Source organism: Dromiciops gliroides, chromosome 2, assembly GCF_019393635.1.
Source record: "Dromiciops gliroides isolate mDroGli1 chromosome 2, mDroGli1.pri, whole genome shotgun sequence".
Classification (NCBI taxonomy): Eukaryota; Metazoa; Chordata; class Mammalia; order Microbiotheria; family Microbiotheriidae; genus Dromiciops; species Dromiciops gliroides.
The window spans coordinates 311,849,117-311,866,746 of NC_057862.1; the positions used below are offsets into that span (position 1 = coordinate 311,849,117).

Below are 17,630 nucleotides of genomic sequence, written 5' to 3' on the forward strand. Positions count from 1 at the left end.
GCACCCAATTTGGCAATGAGAGCTTCAGGTCAAAGGCCAAGGGCACAGCCAGAGCCTTAACTTCAAGGCTTGAATACGCTGGAGGGCTCAGCAGCCTCACAGGCCATCCAGGTGCCCATCCCTGAGCTCATAACTGCTATTCTCCCTAAACAGGAGAGGAAGATAAACGGCACCCTTTGAAGGCTGAAGCAGTGAGAAAAGAGGAGCCTTCAGGCCCTAGTAATAAATCTCAAAGGCAGGCAGGCGTCTTTATCTCGAGTCTTTGCAAAGCGCGTGGGAGGTCAACTTGGGAGTCTCCTGGCAGGTTGGGGGTGGGGTGCAGCACCTTTTCGGGGGCAGGGCTGGAGCCCGAGGCTCTAGTAACCTCGTAGGGCTCTAGTAGCCCTCCTAGGGCTCCCCTGCAGCACCCGGCGTCTTTGCACGAGGAGAGAGCAAAGGCAGACCTATCTAGCTCCGTGCGTGGGCAAAAAAGGGCTCCGGCTCCGACCACGCCTCTTCTTCCTAGCTCCTTCCACTTCTCCAGGACCCCTCCTCTCTCCTTTCTCCTCCCCGGGCTCCGGCCACTCCCGGCGAGCCGGCCGCTGATTGGGTCCCACGCGCGGAAGGGCTTCCCGGCGCCGGGCAGGGAACCCCCTCCTCCGCGCCCTCCCTGCGCGCCCATGGGCCGGGCGGGCGCGAGGCCCCTGATTGGCCCTGGCAGGATGAGATCATGGCTAGCAGGTTCGGGAGGCCCAGACCGCGGCGGCAGCGGCAGCGGTAGCTGGGAGAGGGCGCTCCAGGCAGCGGCGCATTGAATGGGGAAGAGAAGGCAGCCGACCTGTGCTGGGCTGCTCCGGGGTTGCCCGTGGCTTTGCAGTGTACGCCGCTCGCCATGAGGAGTGCCCCACCGCTTGCCTGCTCTTCCTGCTCCCGGCTGCTCTTGCTCCTGGTCTTCTGAACCTACGGCCGATGCGGATCGCGCTGCACCCCAGAGGCTGCTCTTCGCTGCCCACCGGCTCCCGGGGTCCTGTTCGCCCCCACTGAAGAGCCGGAGCCCCACCTGTGGAGGAGGTGGCGCAGGGCGCACCCCCGCGGGGATCCGGCTGCGTTGGGCTTGCAAACGAAACGAGAACATTTTGCATTTTTTTAATTTTTTAGGGTAGAGGTGCTGGGAGCGAGTGCAGTGGTTCGGGGCACGGAGGAGAGGGAGGGAAATCTCTGGGCTAGTCTGTCCTTGGGGAGAGGTTTCCTCCCCCAGGCTTGGGGGAGATTATGGGACTCCCAGCCCTGGAGTTCAGTGACTGCTGCCTGGACAGCCCGCAGTTCCGAGACACGCTCAAGTCTCACGAAGCCGAGCTGGATAAGACCAACAAGTTCATTAAAGAGCTCATCAAGGATGGGAAAACCCTCATCTCGGCGCTCAAGAGTAAGTGCTGGGAGGCGTGCGTCTGTCTGGCCCCAGCCCGGCTGGGGAGGGGTGCGAGCTCCAGTGGGGCGAGGGCGGGGGGCTTCCAAGGGACGGGATCTACGACTTGGTGCTACGGAGAGATGATGCCGTCGGGGCATCTTTTTGGAGACTTTTATCGCCTCGAATGCTCCAGGTTGTTTTTTTTTTTTTTAATTCCCCCTTGCGGGCACTGATTGACAGACCACTATGCGGAAAGGTTATTGTAATGAGGCAGGAAGCAGGAAAAAAATGGAGCGAGCTGGCAACAATTAGATGAGGTAAGGGGAGGACCCGTCGGTGAAACGGAGGCTTGCATTCCGGGTTGTCGTGATGTTTACCAACAGTTCTGCTGCAGTTTAGAAACACTAGCGCGGAGCGGTAAATATTGCCCCTGTGGGTGGCTGTGTGTGGTGCACAGGTGTTAGAGGAAGATCTGCGGAGCCTGATAAAGAATGCAGAAGCCTTGGGTACAATGCAGCCCTTCAGGGGAGCTGGAAAGCGATAGCTTTGGGTACCCGTTTGGTATGCACTTGGAAAGGACGCTGATCCTCTTCTCTGCTCACCCTTAACCCTCCGGTGGCCAGCAGTTTCTGGCCAGAACTTTTCGAGGGTGGCCCCTTGGCAGGGACTGCTTTGCATCATTGCTCCAAAGCCAGGCTGGTGGCTTCCTTTGGTCCTTCAGTAAAGTAGAATCTGTTTTGTGTCCCTTTTTTTTTTTTTCAAAGAGGTGGTCTCTTCATTTTTTTCTGGCCGCTTCTTATCATAGGGTGTGAGAGTGTGTGTGTGTGTGTGATTAGTTTTGACTTTAACAGTATTTGTTGTCACGCAAGTAACAGAGAAATGGAGGCTCCAGTGTTGAGGTTCCGACTGCTGAATAGCAGAAGGTGATGCGGGTGGGAGGACTCGAATCAGACATGGTGTTCCTCATGAAAGTGTGGGTGAGAGTTTAAAAATAGTTAAGCTTGTCTCTGGCTCTCTTCCATTACCTCTCTCCCCCCATCCCTCAATACTAGTGGACCTGAGCTAGTAACACTGAAGTCCTGACTGAGGAAAAAGAGATGGGGAAAGGGGTGACGTGATAGGTGTTAATCACTTCCTCTCTACTTTTACCTTTTTAGATTTGCCACAAAATCTTTTCTTGTATAGTAAAAGTGCTATTTGGGTCTGACTTAATAACTTTTCTATGATAGTGGATAGAGAGCACCGCTGGTCGTGGAGTTAGACCTGGGTTAAAATCCAAGGAGTTGTCTTCCCTTTTGGATTGTAAGTTCCTTGAGGGTAGAGATAGTCTTTTACCTCATTTTGAACCCCTCTCCCTTAGCACAGTACCCGTAGAAGGGACATATAGCAGGTGTTTGATAAATGTTTATATATTGATTGAAACATCATTTGCTGCTAAGTGACCTTGACCTCTCTGAGCCTCAGTTTCTTTATTCACAAAATGGGGGTAAATAACTGTACCTACCTCACAGGGTTGTTATGAGAATCAAATGAGATAACTTATGTCAAGTGCTTAATAACCTGTAAACATATATAAATGTGAGCAGTTATAATGATTATTGCTGTTAAGAGATGCTGGAGGCATCTAATAGAGGATGTATTTGGAAACTTGTATAGCACATTATTGGTTAATTTAGGTTTTAGGGGTTGGTACTGTTATTAAGATCATCTTGGTTTCCTTTCCTATGAAATGAAGAGATTGAACTATAATAAGTAGGGTTCTCATTAGACTTTAGGGTTTTCCATACCACCACCCAGTTAAGCATAGATGAGCGCATCATTTCATTTTACAGATTAGAAAATTGAGATGGAGGATGGTGACTTCCCTCAGTCACATAGTTTAGGACTGTATGATCTGAATCTGCAAGGGGCCTCTAGACTGGACCCCTCATTTACATGTGAGGAAACTGAAGCCAAGAGAGGGGAGAATTTGTGTTCAAGGCCATACATGTAAGTAAGTGACAGAGATAGAATGCAAATCCAGATGTTCCGATGCTAAATCGGGGCTCTTTCTACTGTGCCCAGTACATTTTTGGGTGAATTCTCAAGTCCCTTCTGGTTTGAAAATTCAGTGATCTCTAGCTTTTGCTAAGGCAGGTGGTGTTGGAAGAGTACAAAGTAGGGCCCAGCTATTTAAAAAGGAAATACTGTTTGCTTGCACCTGTCTCTTCTAGTTTTAGAAAGGCAGTGCTATTCCAGTGGATAGTGTTGGGATGAAAATGAATTAAACATATCTATATCATCTCTATATAGAAGATCTATTCTGGCCTAGTCCTTCCAGGTGTGTTTCTGACCTTGGGAGTAGATTTGACAGGTCTTTGTTGCAGGTAGCAGATGTTGCTGGTTGGGCCTAGAGTGATTTTGGGGTCAATTAGGTATTTCAAGTTGAATTGGCCTAAGAGTATTATTGGGACCCCAGCAGTCATTTCAGGCATGTTTCTGAGGGGATTTGAAATTCCAGGCTGATGTTGGAGCTACCCTTCCTCTTCCTGGAATCTACCCTAGTTTAGCTCTGCATTTTGAAGGTTGGGTGGCGGGAGGAATGGGTGAGGATTAGAGTGAGGAGCAGTTAGCCCCACTTCCTCTTGTGTGTATATCAGATTTCCTTGGGTGGAAGTCCTGTGAGTGAGGGAGCACATCATGGACTTGGGGTCAGGTGAGACCTGGGTCCATATCTTCCTTCTGACATTTGTTGTGTAATCAGGGTTAATCACCTAACCTCTTTAAACCTCAATTTCCTTCTCTGTAAAATGAAGGGACTGGATTAGAAAAACTCTGAGGTCCCTTCTAGCTCTGTATTTATGATCCTGTGATCTCTTAAGATCCCTTTCTTAGGAAGCTAGGTGGTAGAGTGGATGGAGTGCTGAGACCTGATTTGGGCCTCAGATACTTCCTAGATGTATGACACTTAGACCTCTATTTACCTCAGTTTCCTCAACTGTAAAATGAACATGATAATAGCACTTACCTCCTAGGGTTGTTATTATTATTATTATATTATAAAATGAGATAGTTTAAAAATACTTTCTTTTCAGTGCTTTGTTGTCATTGTTAAGTTCTGTCTGACTCTTCTATGACTCCATTTTAGGTTTTCTTGGCAAATATACTAGAGGTGTGGAGGGGAGCTTGCCATGTCCTTCTCCAGCTCACTTTACAGATGAGGAAACTGAGGCAAACAGGGTAAAGTGACTTTCCAGGGTGACACAGGTAGTAGGTGTTTCAGGCCAGATTTGAACTCAGGAGGATGAGTCTTTTTGACTCTAAGCCTGGCACTCCATCTACTTTGCTACCTAGTTGCTCCCATTTTCAGTGCTGAAATTCTATAATTCTGTCTTACCTTTTTTTTTTTGGTGGTGTTTACTGGACAAATTGCTCATCTTAAGATACCCAGAAAGTAAGCACCAGTGGCATCCATGAACAAGCTTTCTTCATGAGCTACAATTAAGCTGGTACAATTAAGAAAATCTAAGTTTGGATTTAGGAGTAGAAATTAATCCCCTCTAAAGGGGGTTGACCACGTTGAATCCTGCCTGGAGCCCCTTTTGGCCTTGAATCTAGGATCCTAAGAACTCCTGGGGTGGTTCCTAGTGTGTCAAGATAATGCACACTAGAAAGGTTGTCATCTGTGATACTGATTTACTTTAGTTTTAAATGATGAGAGTGTCATTTTGTCAGTGTCTTGTGGGGTAGAGATAGCACGGGCTGCATAAGTCTCTGAGTGCTGACTAGGAGAGTCGTGAGTCTGGGACTTTGTATATCACTATAAGGAAATTGTTCAGAAGGGATTTATGAGCCGGAGTTGTCAAGTGTTTGCTGCCTTATGGGTAAAAGTTTCTAAAAATGATGTAAGTTTTAGAAAAAGTGAACACAGGAGTCTTCTTTATGGTAGTTGTTGATTGGTAATGGGTCTACTTGTGTAGGCATCGGTGGGCAATATTCTCAAAGGATGTTTGTACAATGACATGGTTGAGGAATGTTTTGTCATATAAGTCACATATAAAATAGGTCAGACATTTAAAAAACTGTCTTCCACCTCCTTCCCCCTCCCTAACCATCCCTTCTGTTTCTCTGGGAGCTTTAAATTATAATCTGATAGCTAGATTAATTCTACCCAGTGGCTGGGTCTGTGCCACCTTTTCCCAAGTACATGCTGGATTGTAGTGGCTCTGCCACTAACTGCTTCTGTGATTTTAGGTAAATCATGTTTCTTATTCATTTCCCTTTTTTTAAGGGTCACACATCTAGTAAGTGTTTGAGGCCAGATTTGAATTCAGATCTTCCTGCCTCCAGGGCTGGTATACTATGCACTGCCCCATTTAGCTGCCCTGGTAAATCACATTTGTAAGCCTCAGTTTCTTCTTTGGAATGAAAAGGTTGGACTTGATGGCTTCTTGAGTTCCTTTTATTTCTAAATCTATATTTGTATGATTTGGATTTAAATGATGGATAAGTTGATTGATTTTCTTTTTTTGTTGTAACTAATTTATATAATAATTTATTGTATTTTTCCTTCTACCGCCCCTGCCCAATTAAACAATTTTTAAAAGAAGAGAAAGAAAAACCTTCATCACAAATATGTGTAGTCCAGCAAAACAAATATCCACATTGGCCATGTCTGAAAATATGTGTTGTATTGTATTTTAAGTCCATTACTTCTCAAACAGGAGGTAGGTGGAGTGTTTTAAGATCTTCATTACTCTGGAGTATTCATTTATCATTGCATTGATCAGTTCTAAAGTCTTTCAGAGCTATTTCTTTGATAATGTTGTCATTGTATAAATTGTTCTGTTCATTTCACTTTGCATCCATTCATAGATGTCTTCCTAGTTTCCTCTGAAACTGCCCATTTTATCACTTCTTATGACACAAAAACATTCTACTACTTTCATTTATATTTGGCCATTCCCCAATAAGTGGCTACCACCCTAATTATCAGTTTTTAACTATTATGAAAAAAGCTGTTATAAATATTTTCTTTTAGGTGGCTCCTTTTCCTCTTACTCTTTGGGGTGTAGGATGAGTATAGGTTTGGTTGAGTCTGAATATGGAGAGTTTAGTGACTTTGGGGACATAGTTCCAGATTATTTTCCAGAATGGCTTTACCAATTCACAGGTACACTAGTAATGACTTGGTGTGCCAGTTTTCCTCCAGCCCACCAAAATTTTTTATTTTTATTTTTTGTTATCTTTGCCAATTTAATGGATGTGAAATAAAACCTCAATGTTGCTTTGATTTGCATTTCTTTCATTATTAGGACAATCCACTTTTCAAAAAATAAAATGGGAGCATTTGGCAAGTTCACCTAAAAGTAATCATATTTTAGGTTTTAGTGGAAGTCATTTTTATTTTCAAATTTTAGACAGTTAAATATATTCATTCAACAAGTATTATGGTATGAACAGAAAACTACTACTACTACTACTACTACTACTACTACTACTACTACTACTACTACTACCACTAGTCAGCATTTATATAACACTTTAAAGTTTACAAAATACTTTGCAATCTCTTTTGATATTATCTCATTTGGTCCTCATAACAACTCTTGGAGGTAGATGCTATTATTATCTTCATTTTACAGAAGAGGAAACTGAGTCACTGAGAAGTTAAGTGATTTGCCCAGGGTTATGCAGCTAGTAATTTCTGGGGCCAGATTTGAGCTTAGGTCTTCTTGAATTGTCTGGGCAGCTAGTTGGCTAAGTGTATAGAGTGCCTCAGGCAACTTGATAGCTGTGTGACCTTGGGGGAAGTCTCTTAACCTTGTTTGCCTCACTTTCCTCATCTGTAAAATGAGCTGGAGAAGGATATGGCAAACCACTCCGGTAACTTTGCCAAGAAAACCCCAAATGGGGTCGTGAAGAGTCTGACATAACTAAACAGCTTCTTGACTCCAGGTCTGGCTCTGCCCACTGTGCTACCTAGTTGCCTATGCTAGGTTTAAAAGTGTGGTCTCCAAGGGGCAGCTAGATGGTGCAGTGGTAAAGCACCAGTCCTGGATTCAGGAGTACCTGAGTTCAAATTCGGCCTCAGACACTTGACACTTACTGGCTGTGTGACTCTGGGCAAGTCACTTAACCCTCAATGCCCTGCAAAAAAAAAAAAAAGTGTGGACTCCAGTAAAACTCCTGTTGCTGCCCTCAGAGAACTTAAGTGGAGCAGACTGGATAAGAGCTTGCTTTTTATATTAGAATGTAAATTTGATTTGAGTAGGCATCATTTCATTTTTCAATTTTGTTACTGTAATTTTATGTACTTGAGTTCTCCTAACATGGTGCCAAGGCATTTAGTAAAAGTATACTTTAAAATATCGTTGACTGATTGACATGTGGTTACCATCATGCTGGGTGACAAGTGTACCAGGCCTAAACAAAATGAATGAGGTTTTGTTTCAGACTCTAGTTGAATCTGTACTTTTCACAGGCTTTCTTGGAGGTGTCACTGGCTTCCTGCAGGGCATTTTGGGCCATTAATTAACGTTGTTGATCTCTCCACCATCTCTTGCTTTCAACAACCACAACCATTCTCATCTCTACAGTAACAAAAACTTCAGGCAACAGAAATAGAAATTCCAAGTAGAGCTAGAGACCCTTGGAGGAGCAAACAAGTAAACCACACTCTCAAAGGATTAAGAATGTTGATTTGTGATCAGGTAGCAAGCCTTCCCTCGCCCTCCCCCCCCCCCCTTTGGTCTCTTAAAAGATGCTCAAGAATTTCCCAAGAATATGGGACTCCCAAGCCTGAAGTTTTCATGTTGAAATAGCCACTGCTGACCAGAGGGGAACATGTGAACTTTGCTGAGTTTCCCTTGACCTTGTATGGCAATAGACTTTTTTTGGGTCAGGACTGAGTGATTACTGGTGATTGTGGGGCATTCATTCTATTTAGACATGGATAATAAAGCATTGAATGGAGAGGCCAAAAGGCTGGGTTCTGTTCTAGATACTGCCGCCTGGCCACTGCTGACTAATTCCTGTGACTCTGGCTAAATCACTTAAACTCTTTGTTCTTTAATCCCTCATCTAGACAAGCTGTACCCTCCCTTACCTCCCTTGTATGTGGTATAGATTTTGTGAAGCTGAAATAGTTGTAACTTTGGTTTTAGCCACTTTCTGTGTGACTGTAAAATAGTTACTTTGACTCCCTGGGCTTCAGTATTTCCATCTTTAAAAGGAGGGTGTGAGATTTGTGGTCTCAGAGGGCTTTCTTCTGCTTTAAATTTTCTGATCCTTTAAGAGGCACCTGTTGCTTAAAAACAATTTCTTGTGTGAATTGCTGGAAACTTCTTCCTTCTGCTCCACTTTTGTATGTGTGTGTGTGTGTGTGGGATCCAGTATCTTGCTACCTCAAAAGGTGCTCCCTTTGGTTTTAATTTGCAAAACCAACATTTGCTGGGCATATTTATATAGGAAACAAAAAACTAGATTGAATCCAAATAAAGTTTTGCAACTTTAAGATAAAGAAGGCCCTTTCCCCTCCCTCTCTTCCCCCTAGCCTGGGCCCTCAATTTGCTTTGTTCCTTTTCTATAGGAGGGCATCAAACCCTAGAGAAGAAAAGAGTTTTTTTTAAACTGCTGCTACAATAAAAGACTTTACAGAGTGTTCTAGTGTTCCTATAAGATTTTCTCTTAGAAGAAAAACCAGTGGAGTTGGTATATGATGTGTAATCTGGCATCAAGAAATACAAGAAAGGACATTGGAGTCAGAAGACCTGGGCCCTAAGCTCTAATTCTGGCCTTGCTGTTTACTTACCTGTATGAACTGGAGAAAATCACTTAACTTCTCTTGCCCTCATTTTCTTCATCTTTTAAATGAAAAGGTTGGACGAAATGATCAGAGGTCCTTTAAATTCTATCATTGATTTATATGTGTTGAAATATCTGATCTCTTAATATCTATCTATGTCTATATATCTTCATATGTCTAACTGTAATTATATCTATTTCAGGAATGTAGTGCTGGCTTCTTACAATTCTACTCATTCCTTTTAAGATAAAGTAGGTTACTATGTTACAGCGGAAAGCAGAAAAAGGACTTGATTTGGACTCGGGAAGAGCTTGGATTCACATCCCTCCAGCATCATTTATTAGTGGTGTGACAATAGACAAATCATTCAGCCTCTGTGAAAAGAGGGATATTGTTGCTTCCTCACAGGGTTGTGAGGCTCAAATGAAATAATGCTAAAACACCTGTAATAGGCTGGGTCTCTCTGGTCAAAACTATGTCCCGGAACATTCCTCCAGTTATCAGGATCCAAGAGCTCCTTGTAAAATGCAGCAGTTCCTTGGGAAGATAAAGGTGTGATCTGACCATCCTCCTTCTTCCCTACCTGTGGCATTGAACCTAGACTTTAGAAATGTCTGTCAGCAATGTGGCTTTTAATATTCAGCTAGGATTTCTGATTAGACGCTTGTGAATCTTGAGCTGTTCCTTCATTTAACCCATGGTGATCGATGGTTGTGTTAAATCCACGAATAATCCAGATTCCTCATTTTAGCCTAGAAGCTTCAGTTTATTGGCAAACATCTCCTTTGCACCTCTGGTAACAGCCTTGGGCATGAGGTCTGTTTCCTGATACCTTACCATTGTACCAACTGTTACCTCAGCTGATGGGAAGTAAGATGTTCTGATGTTGAGCAAGATGGAAGCATTAGTCTGAGATTGGGTTATTAACCCCTGGCTCATTTCGGCTCAGTTTTTCCTCATTTTAATGATAAGTATGAGCCATCTTGCATTAAATTGGAAAGGGCATGTGGGTGTCTACTAGCCTTTTATTTTATTTATTTTATGTGACCAAGGGATTGGTTTGGTTGAATTGCCTACTGTACCATTTTAGAGTATAAGCTTCTTGCAAGTAGGAGTTTCATTCTTTGTATTTGTATCTCTAGGGTCTGGGATGGTCCCTGGTGCATAGGTACTTATTGATTGATTAGAATAAGCCACTTTTTTCCCCCCAAGGTCAAAGGTTCTTAGAATGGACTTTTGAGATCATTGGGTGCCAACTTCTCATTTTAGCTGTGTGAAAACAGAGGACTAGAGAGGTGATGTGATTACTGCATGACCACATAAAGAATAAAGAGGCAGAATCAAGACTGGAACCCACCTCTCCTGACTTCATTTGTTGGTGCCGAGAAAATTGTTGGAGGTCTGACACTGTTTCATAGCTAGCATCCTGTAAATATGAGGAAACCAAAGTCTGGAGAGGTTGTAATAAGACACTTCTGTTGTTGGATATGGTGAAATGTCTTTCTTGTGGCTCAACTCTTTTCTACCTCATTAACCAATGTTGTGTTGAGAGAATCTTCTGGGTCACTATGTCATTCCTCTGAGATTGATCCATCCATCTTCCTATTCTAAGCTGTACTGCAAAGAAGGTTCTATTTTGAATCAGAAATCCCGTCTTATTCCCCTGGTTCAGTCATTTAGTGCCCATGTGACATAGGGGCAAGTAATTTCCCATTTCTAGGCTTCTATTCACCCATCTGTAAGATTAGGGGATTAAATTAGGTCATGTCTAAGGCCCCTTCCATTGGATTTACAATAATCCTATGAAGTGACTTGTCCAAGATCACATAGTTCATAAACTATCAGAACTTGTATTTGAACCCAGGTCCTGTGACAAAGTATAGTTCACTTTCCCTACATTACTTCTCTTGCTCCATCTGTTCACCTGTTGTCAATGAAGTGCTCAGTGATGCAGAGAAGAATCAAGGTGTCATGATTTGGTAATGACTGAGTTTGTGTTGAAATCTCAAGCTTCCTACCTCTCGTTCAGCCTGTTCCAAAAAGCCTTTGCAGACCTAAGGCAATCTCCTGAGAGTTGCTTGGAGTGAGAGAGGATGGAAATAATCTGAAGGGGTGTGTGTGTGTGTGGGGGGGTTGTATGTTATGTGTGTGTGAGAGAGAAAGGAGAAAGAAGGGAGGAGAGCGGGAATGAGGGAGAGAGGGAGGGAGAGAAAAAAAGAAAAAAAAAGAAGGGAGGGAGAGAGGACAGAGGAAGAAATTAAAGATGGAGGCTCTTAGAAGAAAAAAAAATATGCTAGCTGGTTAGGAAAGGAGCCACAGCATTAGTATTAGAGGAAGGGGGCCAAGGGAATATTTACAAATTTAGAGTAGGAAGTGTTTACAAATTTCTGTAGAAAACAGAGCCAAGGGAGAGGAGAAATAGTGAGGAAAATAGCTTGGCAGTACTGCCATTCCTTGTCACTCTCTGTTTGCGTCTGGCTCATTTCACCTTGGTGGAGAGCACACTGCCCTGGAGAGGGTGTGAAGGAAGAAATCCTGTGGCTTTGGCTAGCTGGGCAGTTGCCTACTGTTCAGGAGGCAGGGATGCTGGGATTGTTTGTTCCAGATTGAGGAGAGTTTCTCATTTGAGAAGGTGGGAATCTAAGACTAGCTGGTCGGGGAGGAGGCAGCGGCATTGCTTTGACCGAAGTCGAGGGCTAGATGTCATGTGCTGAAAAGCAAAGCCACCATAAATCTCCTTTTCATGGCTCTCGAGGAGGTACAGTTGTTAAGCTCATCCTGTGATGACTTCAGCTCAATTGTCAGCATACTGTGCACTCCAGGCTAATATAAAACAAGGCCAACAAATAGGGCCCTTCTCCATTTCTTCCTTTTTTCCTCCTATACATACAGAAACAGGAACCTTTTGAGACATCAAAGAAATGTCTTTATATACACACATATGCTATTCTATCTATCTAGCAATCATCTATCTGTCTGTCTATCTTGTTTTATTTAACCTGCTGCTACCCCTGTGCCAAAGAAGCTGTTCATGGGACGGGAGCAGACAATTCTTGGTTTCCTGTGAGGGCATGTTGGAGGCATCAAATGAGTATCTCTGAGTTTCTCTTTGTATAACCAATTTGTTTAATAAAAAATATATGTAAATTCAGTATATAAACTGAGTAATGCTATTCAGATCACTTTTTGTTTGTTTGTTTGTTTTTGTTTTTTTGCAGGGCAATGAGGTTTAAGTGACTTGCCCAGGGTCACACAGCTAGTGTCAAGTGTCTGAGGCTGGATTTGAACTCAGGTACTCCTGAATCTAGGACCTGTGCTTTATCCACTGCTCCACCTAGCTGCCACCCAGATCACTTTTTAATGCTCCATGTTGGGCGTTCTTAACTTGGGTTCTATGAACTTGGTTAAAAAAATACATATTTATATATTTTGATAACTCTTATTTCAATATAATGGGTTTCCTTTGTAATCCTATGCATTTTATTTGATCCATGTTTCCAAGAAAGGGCTCCTCAGGTTTTTCCTGATTGCTAAAGGAGTCTGACAAAAAAAAAAATTTATTCATCCTGTTGTTGAGTCGTTTCACTGTCCAACTTTTTGTGACCTCATTTGGGGTTTTCTTGGCAAAGATACTGGAATGGTTTGTCATTTCCTTCTCCGGCTCATTTTACAGATGAGGAAACTGAGGCAAACAGGGTGAAGTGACTTGACCAGGGTCACACAGCTAGTAAGTATCTGAGGCCTGATTTGAACTCATGAAGATGAGTTTCTGATTCTAGATCCAGTGCTCTATCCACTTATCCATCTATTTGCCCCTGTTCTACAGAAAGTCACCATTAAAAAAATAAACTTCTGTATTAAGTCTTTGGGTTCAGCAAATATATTTTTCCTAAAGTGAATAAGTACCCTCTAATTTATAGATAAACTATGCTGAATTCTGGTTTTTGTTTTCAAGTTCTTCTAATACCAAGGTATGAACCTTTAAATAGAAATCACCAGGAGATAGTATTCAAAAGGACTCTCATTGTACCTGTTTGTTTCTCCCTGGTCACTCGTCTTATTTTTAGTGAAGTTATAGTTTCATTCTTATCTTCCTCTGATCTGTTTGTAAATTATTCAGAAAGGTTGGTGGATGCTAAGATAAGGCTGAATTTACTTCATGGTGATTGTGACTGGATAATGAACCATCCGCCTCTGAAAGAAAATGAGAACAAAAAAGCTCCCCAAATATTGTGCAGCTTTCTTATTCCCTAAAGCTGCTAGAAATCTTGGGGACTCACTAAGGAGAAGGGTATATTGGTTCAACATTTCTTCTTGTCTTGAAGTTTAATATGGAAGAGTATATTCAGAATCACGAGTAGTAATTTTGACATAGGGATAAATATATCCTCATATGAAGTTGTTTTTTTTTTTTGTGGGTCAGTGAGGGTTAAGTGACTTGCCCAGGGCCACACAGCTATTAAGTATCGTGTCTGAATCCGGATTTGAACTCAGGTCCTCCTGAATCTAGGGCTAATGCTTTATCTACTGTGCCACCTAGCTGCCTCATAGGAAGGTTTTTTTTTTTTTTTGGTAGGGCAATGAGGGTTAAGTGACTTGCCCAGGGTCACACAGCTAGTAAGTGTTAAGTGTCTGAGGCCGGATTTGAACTCGGGTACTCCTGACTCCAGGGCCGGTGCTCTATCCGCTTAGCCACCTAGCTGCCCCCTCATAGGAAGTTTTTAAAGACAAGTTCATTGGAGGGTTGTTGTTCAGTTGTTTTTAGTTGTGTCTGACCCCATTTGGTATTTTCTTGGTGGAGATCCTGGTAGAGTTATATGACTTGTCCAGGGTCATACAGCAAGTGTCTGAGGTAGGATTTGAACTCGGGTCTAGATGAATCTTCCTGATTCCTGGCCTGGCACTCCATCCATTGCACCATCTAGCTGCTCCCTCATTGAAGAGAGGTGGGGAGAGATCTTAGGAAATAGGGCTCTGTGAAGAGAAACATGCTGAAAACCATGAGGTCCTGTTGAGGAGGCTGGTAAAGTTGGACCTCATGGTTTCCATTGTGTCTTCTCTGAAAAGGTTAGAACTGGGGGAAGAGCTCACAGTGCAATAATCTGGTAGCTCCCTATTATATTTTCCCATCTGCATTTAGACTCTATCAGTTCTTTCTCCAAAAGTGGATAGCATTTTTTTTTGTGGGTGGGGCAATGAGGGTTAAGTGACTTGCCCAGGGTCACACAGCTAGTAAATGTCAAGTCTGAAGTCGGATTTGAACTCAGGTCCTCTTCAGTCCAGTGCCAGTGCTTTTCCCACTGCTCTACCCAGCTTGCCCCCCCTCCCCCCATATATTTTCTATTCTTGCTAAGTTCATTTGTTTCTTGATGCTGAAAAAGAGAGTGTAAGTTCAGTGTCTTCTAAATATCTGCCTTGGGATAAAATCCTAGTTGCCCTGCCCTAGTTAGAGCTATGAGTGTGTTTCTCAGGTCTAAAAACCTATGTCATGTGCTTTCTGTTCTTTTTTTCCTGAGGGAAATAGTTGCCCCTATTGGTTAAAGTTAATTATTGAGGGAAGAGGAGAGAAAAGCAATTCTAAAATTATGGAGAAATAGAATTTGGCCTAGTGTACAGAAAACTTAGAACTGTCTCAAAGTGCAGGGGTCTACTTAATACATGAGATGGAATGGCTGGTCCCTAAGGGACTCCTAGTGTTGAAATTGTTTTAATGGGGATTTTTGTTGGAGGTATGGGTTGGGTCAGAAGGCCTCATGTTCTTTGCAGCTCTAAGACTCCCTGATTCTGTGAATTAGCTGAGACATTTCCTGACATTTTTTTGTGTAAGCTTTATTTTCATCCACACTTGATTTCCTGATTTGGAGGAAGTGTATGTGCAGTGTAAAGTTTACCAGCTATAGAATGAAGAATTTTTTTTTTCAGGTGAGAGCATATAATCCTAGAGCCAAGTTTGTAGTTGGTGGATTGGGAAAAACAGTTGGTGTTCTAGGTTCTTTCTTATCCCTGCTCTGCCATTAACTCCCCATATAACTGGATAATTCACTTTATCTCCTTTGGAGCTCGGTTTTGTCAGATATCAAATGAAAAGATTCACTTTCTGAGGCCCATTCTAACACTGATCTGTGATTTAATGCTTATTTTGTGAGGTAGACAAAAGAAGTACTAGATTTTTGAGCTAAATAGTATACTTGGAAATGCAAAAGTAGGCACAGAAAACACTTTAGAAACCATTTTTTTTTTAAGTGAGGCAATTGGGGTTAAGTGACTTGCCCAGGGTCACACAGCTAGTAAGTGTCAAGTGTCTGAGGCCAGATTTGAACTCAGGTCCTCCTGAATCCAGGGCCGGTCTCTATCCACTGCGCCACCTAGCTGCCCCTGAAACCATTTGTTTTTAGTCTATATTCATATAAATTAAAATTTTCCCAAATATTTTCTTATCTATTGGCACATTTCTAAGATACTTGCAAGTATATAAGCTAATAAAACAAAGTGGCACATTGATGGACTCAGGTCAAGATCTGAGGTCAAGTCTCTCCTGAGAAACTTATTAGCCATTTTACCCTGGGCAAGTCACTTAACCTTCTGTTTGCCTCAGTTTCCTCATCTGTAAAATGAGGAAAATAAATAGCACCTCTCTCACAGGGTTGTTGGTGAAGATCAAATAAATTCTTGTATATAAAGCACTTTGTTAACTTCTAGTAACCGTAGAAATGATGGCTATAATGGTATGATGGTTATGATTCCTTTTTCAGGTGAGGAAACTAGGAAAAATTAAAACACAAATTATTGGCATTGTCAGGTCTAGGACGCACACGATACTATCCATTGGGAATCAATAGAAATATCATCTGGTTGAACTCACCTCATTTTGCAGTTGAGGACACTGAGACCCAGGGAGGTTATGACTTGCCCAAGATCCAAGATGGAGTTAGTACCAAATCTGGGTTTTGAATCCAGGACCTCTGATTACAAATCCAGCACTTTTTCTTTTGCACTAGAACGATCCAGACGATAAATACATTTAGTGACTTGCTAAGGCTATATAGCAAATGAATCGGTGAGGCCCAGAACCAGATGTTTTGATCACACTGACTGTATGTCTATGGGAAAGTCATTTCATTTCTCTAAGTCTTAACTTTCTCATCAGTATAATGGGAATAATATACCTATAGTACCAACCTTATAGAGCTATTCTGAGCACCTAGTGAGATAATTTATAGTGTGTAAAGTAGGTTGTAAACTTAAATCATAACTACCAGCCATTATTATGTCAGAGGTTCTTAATCTGGAGTGTGGGAACTTGTTTTTTATTTTATTTAAAAAAAAATTTTTTTTGTGAGAACTTGTTTTTTAAAAAGTATTTTTGAAACTGTGTTCCAACAAAATTGGTTTTCTATGTATTTCATCCATTAACAAAATAATACTCTAAGAAAAGGTCCATACACTTTTTTATAACATAATGGTTTTGTTTTCATAAGCATTGTTCACATTTTTTAGGGGTGGTGAAAGTTCAAGGGTTTTTAGTCATCAACAGATATTTATTTTGTACCTACTAAGTGCTAGGTTGGGGATACCAGTTAAAAAAAATGAAGCAATACCTTTTCTCAAAGGAACACAGATTCCAATGGGGGAGACAAGTAGCTATAAAAAATATTCAACAAAAATATAAAGTTGATTAATACAAATATAGCAAAGTAATTAAGTACTAGCTTGTTTGCTAGAACACTCCCAATTGAAAAGGAGAGGGGTGGGAATAAGGAAAAGCTTCCTGCAGAAGTCTCAGCGTGTGTGGCTTTCCTCCAAGGGGCCCTTTGACATGTCTGCATTTGGTATGAAAGGCTGGGTTACTTCTGCTATATTACTACTGGAAAACTCTTGAAAGAAAACTTTTATATTCATGGTCTGTCAGAGGGTGTTTTCCCACAAAGTATCTTTGGAACTCTTGTCAGGGTTAAAGCCATTTGGGGTCAGAGCCTATAACTACACTACACATTAAACCTCCCCTCCCCCCAAGCCTGTATTTCCGTATTTCCCCCCCCCCCCTTTTTTTATTTTCTTTTCCAGGCAGTGAGGGTTAAGTGACTTGCCCAGGGTCACACAGTTAGTAAGTGTCAAGTGTCCGAGGCTAGATTTGAACTCAGGTCCTCCTGAATCCAGGGCTGGTGCTTTATCCACTGTTCCACCTAGCTGCCCCAGCATTTCTTAATACTATTTTGGAAACTTCCTGAGGAGGTTGGGGGTACGATGGGGAGGCAGAAGACTAAGGAAGCTGCAGAAAATGACTTTGACAAGGGAGGTGTGGAGCAATGAGTGCCCCCAAGGTAAAGCCCTGGTATTGTGTTCTGGTTGTGCTTGGTGGTTGAGGGGGAAATGGGCTAGGTTCCTGTGCTGCCTTATCTCTGACCTCATCTTTGTCCCTTCTCATCACAACTCTCTGAGGTGGGGTGCTGGGGAGGA

At 42.3% G+C, this 17,630-nt stretch overlaps 1 protein-coding gene across 4 annotated transcripts in view; it reads left to right on the plus strand.

Moving 5' to 3' along the window:
• Window positions 1–1,061: 1,061 nt before the first annotated feature.
• Window positions 1,062–17,630, plus strand: part of ARHGAP26 (Rho GTPase activating protein 26) — a 518,996-nt gene continuing 502,427 nt past the window's right edge. For 3 of the 4 annotated variants that reach the window (XM_043983690.1, XM_043983687.1, XM_043983688.1), the window contains exon 1: window positions 1,062–1,405. In XM_043983690.1, the coding sequence (XP_043839625.1) occupies window positions 1,252–1,405 (154 nt within the window). In that variant the 5' untranslated portion in view covers window positions 1,062–1,251. Of the gene's footprint in view, window positions 1,406–1,651; window positions 1,705–17,630 lie in introns of those variants that run through there. The other variant, XM_043983689.1, reaches the window with a different exon arrangement.